Below are 6,062 nucleotides of genomic sequence, written 5' to 3'. Positions count from 1 at the left end.
AGAGAGGCGGGGCTGAGAGCATGGTGGGGAGGGGAGGGGCGGGGCTGAGAGCAGGGGGAAGAGAGGCTGGGAGCAGGGAAAGGGGAGGAGCTGAGAACAGGAGTAAGAGGAGAGGGGTGGGGCTGAGAGCATGGTGGGGAGGGAAGGGGCGGGGCTGATAGCAGGGGAAGAGAGGGGAGGGGATGAGAGCAAGGGGGAAGAGAGGCTGGGAGCAGGGAAAGGGGCGGGGCTGGGTGCAAGGGGAAAGAGGAGAGAGGCGGGGCTGAGAGCAGGGGGGAAGAGAGGGGAGGGGCTGCCCCACCAGACAGCCCTTCCAATTCCTGAAGCTGGCCAGCCAGCCCTCCAGGGTGCAAGGGTAGGGTCACCCCCAGTTGCTCCTGACCCCCCCCATGCCACGCACTCTGGCCTTGCCTATCCTGTGCCCCCCACCTTACTGAGAGTTCTGGGGCTGGGCGGAGTTCGGAAGAGGGCAGGGAAGGTCCCCAGTTGTCTTAGCTTTTGGGGGGAAGGCTGAGCCTGCCACCCCCAAACACCTTCCCATCCTTTTCCCCAGTAACTTACCTGTACCCTGCCTCCTCACCTCACCCATGCCAGCCATCTCTTTCCAAAATGCCACAGTGAACCCCCTTCTTCCCACCACGCCGACATGCCCAGTTGTGCCCAGTGCCGAGGAGCACCTTTGTTAAGCACCGTGTGCCGGGGCCTCTACCTGGCTGCTCCCTCCGCACACCTTAGGGCACGGCAGGCTGCAGCAAGGGCTGGTCTGTGGCAAACAAAACCAGCGTCAGAGACAAGACAGACAGAAAAATTGGGCCAATGACTGGGAGAGAATGGGAGGGCACAGATGGGTCACCCGAAGTTTGGGAGCCGTCGCCAGAGGCCAGAAGGGGCAGCCTGGGAGCCTCATTCCTGGAGGGAGCCAGCTGACCACACCACAGACACAAGAACGATCAATCCCCTGCCAACCCGCCTGCCTCGTCGTAGGATGCCCACCGATGACTGGCCTCCACAGACTTTCCTGGAAAGGTAGAGGGAGATGGAGAGAAGCAGCAGGCTCGAGAGCACCCTGCGCATCAGGACTGCGGAGGGCTATGGTTCTCCAGGCCGCAGGAGGGATGCAGATGCGGGTTTGGTCACAGCTGAAGAACCCGCCTCCTTGGGAAGGGTTATGACTTAAAGAAGGTCCAGGGTCAAAGGGGCCTTGGCCCGTGCAATCTGCTCGTCCCTGGGATTCCCGGGCCTGGCCCCTTTCACAGCCAAAGCCCAACCCTTCTGAACTTGCACCACAAATATAGACACAACGTTTCTTCACATAAGCCATTTTTATTTAGTTTCCAAAGTACATATCACAAAGCTTCCTTCCCTTCAGTCAATGGAAAACCAAGGCCGCAGATTTTGAAGTGCTCTATTTCCCCCTGAAAAGCAGCATTTTTTTGGCTCTTCCATGATGACTTTTCACAAAAGGAAAGTCCCCCATGACACACCACTCACTGCCCCAAAAGAAAGCCAGCTCCGACCAGTCAGGGCAGCAAATGCTACCTTACGCCTTGCAGGCACATCCTAAATCCCAATCATGGCACACGGGGGGAAGAAAAAGCGGCAAGATCTCGGGCTTCTCATCAGCAGATCGTATCACACAAAGAAGACATGGCTGGCAATTCAGGGCACAGCTATCACACGGCACTGGACGTAAAGGCCACACAACGGAAAAGCTAGACAATGCAAAGGGACTTTGTCATTCCCTAATCAGGAAATCCCAATGCTCGTTTCCAATCCCAGAGGTTTCCAGAATGCTTGAGGTCCATCCTTCCGGCCAAAGGGACCACGTGTGGTTTGATGGCAAGGTGGAGAGCTGAGCCGACCTCTTGCTGAGCAATCGCTGCAAGTACAAAGGGACCACATTCCCACGTCAGCCAGAATTCCTAAAGGACAGACAGTCCCGATTTTCGCGGGGTTGAGGGATGGGCAGGCAGGGAAAGGAAGGGGCTCCTCTCCAGTTCCATACAGGATACAGGGCTCGTCCGTCCATCTATGGCTCCTATGCTGCTAGCTGATCAGCAATGCTTCCCTTAGAGTCGCACACGTCATTCCCATCCCTTATTTTTTACGATTTAGATCCTCTCCCAAAAGAAGCCCTGAAAGACATCTATGAAGCAGACGGGGCTGAGAATCCTGCCGCCACGCTACTGGTTTTACGAGTGTGATCACGGACGTCAGGGGTGACACGCCCTTGGAATCGTCCCATCGGCATCATCCCGGGAAAGGGTCTACACCTTGTGGTTTATAGGGCCATTGACTTTATCCGGCTCAATGGATGCCAGCAGTCTTCACAATACCAAGAAAACACCAGGCTTATTTCATACACTCTTTATTTCCCAGTCTTCAGCACAGAAGAATGTCAAAACTCGGCCAAGGAGAACAGTGAATGTCAAACTAATACTAGCTGAGAAAATGAACCAAACAACAGGCTTATCTGAATTTTCCAAAACGGCGAGAATGGAGGATAACCAGGGAGACTGAGGCATTTAGAATATCAGAAAAGTGGGAACCATTTCTTCCAAATCCCACCCCCAGATTGCTACATGGAAAGCCCCGCTATGGAACACAGGGGGTGTCACTTCTAGCCCCCACTGCATTCTCCACGCGATGACTCCTGTCTAGCTCTATCTTTTATGTGTCAGGGACCACAGTATCAGGGCTCTAAGACAATGGATTAAACTAATTTCAAAAGGAAACCATTTGATGTATAAAAGAAATATTATAGGAAAAACAGACCAACGGACAGTATGAAGTACAGACAAAATCCGTGTTTGGCAGCAGTCGGTCAGGGCTGCTGCTGCTACTGCTCTCTGCGCTGGAACCGAGCTTAAGGGAGTGGCCCAGAAAGTCTGGAGAGACTCCGGGAACAGGACCAAGGAGCCATGAGATGAGGGAGGTCTCTATCGACCACCAGCCTTCACTCCAGAAGTGAAGACCGCCAACGTCCCAAACGTTCTCTCTCCAAAGAGCACTGCAAGGTCTCACTCGCCTCACAGGCCCTCAGAGAGAAGGTCACCAAATGGGACGTCTGCACACAGTGGATATAAAGTGCATTCACCTTGCCTGAGGCAGAGAACGCTCTCAGGCCTGGGGGCCAAGAGCAGCTTCAGGGGCTTGGGTCTGTCTACACTGATGGCCAGCTCTATCCTCAGAGAGATAAAGTCGTGCCACTGGTTTCCCTGAATGGACTGATCATTTCTGTGCCCAGAGCTGACTCGGTTAGGAGTCCTGGGTCGATGAACACAGGGCGGGGGTCCCCTGCCAGGCTTCCCGCGATGCCTCCTGGTCCCACACTCACAAGCCCTCCCTCCCTCCCTCCTTCCCACTCGAACCGAACACCGAATCGCGGGACTCAGTCGGTGGGTGGGTCACAGCTGGCCTCTCGCAAAGCCCCAATCCGGTGCTATCTAAAAACGCCCACGTTGATGGAAAGCCCCGTTTCTGGTCTGTGTGGCTTCTCAGGCACGTGTGTTTCTACCTCAGTTCCACTTCTCTGCAGCTGGACAGCTTGGCGCCTGGGAGAGAAACAGACAATGCCTCTTGGACACTGACATCCATGGGGCTCCCAGAGGCGTCTGCCCGAGATCCGGCCTCCCTGAGTGGAGGAGCCCCCCTCGAGCCCTCCAGGGCCGCGGCAGCAGCCCCCAACCTCACCGCACAGGCTTCCCTTCCCTCAGACTGCGTGCTGAGAGAAAACTCGGTTTTTAAAGGGCTTCTCTTCCCATAATCTGGTAGAAGTATATAAAAACTAAGCTTAATTAAGCCTCACGATGACCATTACATGAACTGAACATGAAGCGCTCTGATGCCTCCTTGACAGTCCCTCCCAAGTGGGACGTCCACCCTGCAGAGAATCCGAGAGCTCCCTCAGGGCTATCTTCCAGACACATGCCTGATCCCCAAGTATTCGCTGTGGCACACCCCGCCTTCCCCACAACACACATCATTGCATAGGAGCCTCCACAGGCATCTGGCTCTAAGCCAAGTGACCAGACGTGCCCCAGACCCCACTGGGAAGAGCCCCATTACCTTCTCCTCTTTCCCCCAAACAGCTTGGTCTGATTCTCTCTGCCAACATCATCTCTCAGGGTACTGAAGTCTCTATTGCCATCCACCAAGAGGTTCTGTTGATCAAAGCAATGAAGAGGTATTATCTTCCAGGAGCCTCGTTGGGCCAACAGGCCCTGTACAGTGAGGGGTAGGAGCAGCAGCAGGAGAGGAAGAAGGCATTGCTAGAGTAATTACTTTAAGGGGCAGCTGGGTGGCGCAGTGGACAGAGCACCGGCCCCAGAGTCAGGAGGACCTGAGTTCAAAGCCAGCCTCAGACACTTGACACTCACTAGCTGTGTGACCCTGGGCAAGTCACTTAACCCCATTGGCTAGCAAAAAAAGAAAGGAAAAAAAAAGAGTAATTACTTTAACCAGAGGAATTACAGAATCGGAAGAGCTGAATTCTAAGGACAGATGGAATCTGTTGTCGTTCAGTAGTTTCAGTCACGGCTGACTCCCCGTGACCCCATGTGGGGTGTTCTTGGCCAAGATACTGGAGTGGTTTGCCATTTCCTTCTCCAGCTCATTTGACAGATGAAGAAACTGAGGCAGACAGGGTGAAGTGACGTGCCCAGGGTCACACAGCTTGTAAGCGTCTGAGGCCAGACTTGAACTCTAGAAGATGAGTCTCCTTGACTCGAGCCTGGGACTCTGTACACTGTGGTGCCACTTAGCGGCACCAATTCCGAAATGGAATTTAGATAATATGAAAAATAGTAGGGAAGTGTCTTTTAGGGGCTTTAGATCAACGGGAAAAAAAAAGTTTTGGGGCCTAAAGAACCCCAAAGCCCCTGCCCACTTATGTCCAAGACAAGCTCGGCCCTATCGGGTTCCGTCCTTTCCAGTCCAAGGAGAGAAAGCGAGAAAAGGAGGGCAGCGTTGCAGACAGACAGCCCAGCCAGCCGGCCGGATCTGCCTCACTGGAAGGTCCTCAGACCAGCAAAGTCACGCACCCCGCCTTGGCCTTAGCAGAGCGCCAGAGCCCACCTTCCTGCGTTCCTTGCCAGAGTAGGTGCAGCTCTGCCGCGCGCACTAGGGCTGGGTCACCTGCACTCCCTCTCCTAACCCTGCCTCTCACTGTCTCGCCCACAGGCCCCCAGGTAGCACTCCTCCTTCTCGACATCCCCGGGCGGGCAACGGCCTCAGGCATTTTCGACACCCCCCCCCCCTGGTTCTCACCCACATTTTATTTATCTATTCCTTGTTGCAGAAGTCCTGGGGAGAAAGCTCTATCTCAGAGCCGCTGGGGCCTTGTCCAGGGTCCAAAATCAGGACTAGAACCCGGGTCTTCCTGACTCCAACGGCAGCTCTCCAGGCCTCTGTGGCCCTGCCCGAGCTGACCCTCGACTGTGGCTGAGCTTGCTGGAATCCTCTGGACCCATTCACGAACAAGAGCAAATTCTGAAAACGCTTAGGCTACGTGCTAAAAATAAAATGGGGGGGATGCCTTTGTCCTCTCCCAGAACCAATGAACCTGCAAAGCACCCACCTTCACACCAATAATATCTCCATCTTTCAGGTAATAAGGCGCCATCTGCAAATTCTCCTGCTTCTTCTTCTTTTTCCTCTTGGAAACCTGCAGGTCCTATTAACAAGGAAAGCCGACTGAATGGGTGACGCCAGCGGGGGCCTGGGGGGACACTGGAGGGTCCCCCAACATGGCCTGGTCGCTAAGATGACCCAAGGCGGGCCCCCCAGGCGTTACCCAACTAGAGATGGGCATCCACTCAAACTTCTCAGGAAAGTACTTGGCGATCTCAATGCCGTCCACAGGGAGGCAGTAGTGGGCAGCCACACCCTGCCGCAGGGACACAGCCGTGCACTCCTTCAGGATGTCCCACACAAAGTCCACGGTGGGGTAGTAGGCCCGCTCCCCAGGGATGCCCATCTGGGTCCGTAGCAGCATGTCCTTGGGGCTGGGAGGGAAAAGAAGCAGAGGTCATATTCGAAGCCAATTCAGGAATGACAAATAG

General features: G+C 54.8%; 1 protein-coding gene across 4 annotated transcripts in view; it reads right to left on the bottom strand.

Annotated features, from left to right (window-relative positions):
* Nucleotides 1-1,303: 1,303 nt before the first annotated feature.
* Nucleotides 1,304-6,062, bottom strand: part of LOC114027969 (ubiquitin carboxyl-terminal hydrolase 40-like) — a 66,159-nt gene continuing 61,400 nt past the window's right edge. For all 4 annotated transcript variants that reach the window (XM_027842121.1, XM_027842113.1, XM_027842130.1 and 1 more), the window contains 4 exons: nucleotides 5,795-6,005; nucleotides 5,579-5,674; nucleotides 4,069-4,163; nucleotides 1,304-3,554 (listed from right to left, as the gene is read on the bottom strand). In XM_027842121.1, coding sequence (XP_027697922.1) covers nucleotides 3,443-3,554; nucleotides 4,069-4,163; nucleotides 5,579-5,674; nucleotides 5,795-6,005 — 514 coding nt within the window. In that variant the 3' untranslated portion in view covers nucleotides 1,304-3,442. The remainder of the gene's footprint in view (nucleotides 3,555-4,068; nucleotides 4,164-5,578; nucleotides 5,675-5,794; nucleotides 6,006-6,062) is intronic.

The sequence above is a fragment of the Vombatus ursinus genome, unplaced genomic scaffold (genome assembly GCF_900497805.2).
Source record: "Vombatus ursinus unplaced genomic scaffold, bare-nosed wombat genome assembly UNPS02004833.1, whole genome shotgun sequence".
In the NCBI taxonomy this organism is placed as follows: Eukaryota; Metazoa; Chordata; class Mammalia; order Diprotodontia; family Vombatidae; genus Vombatus; species Vombatus ursinus.
The sequence above is the reverse complement of the archived record's forward strand: the minus strand, read 5'-3'. Positions and strand labels throughout refer to the sequence as shown.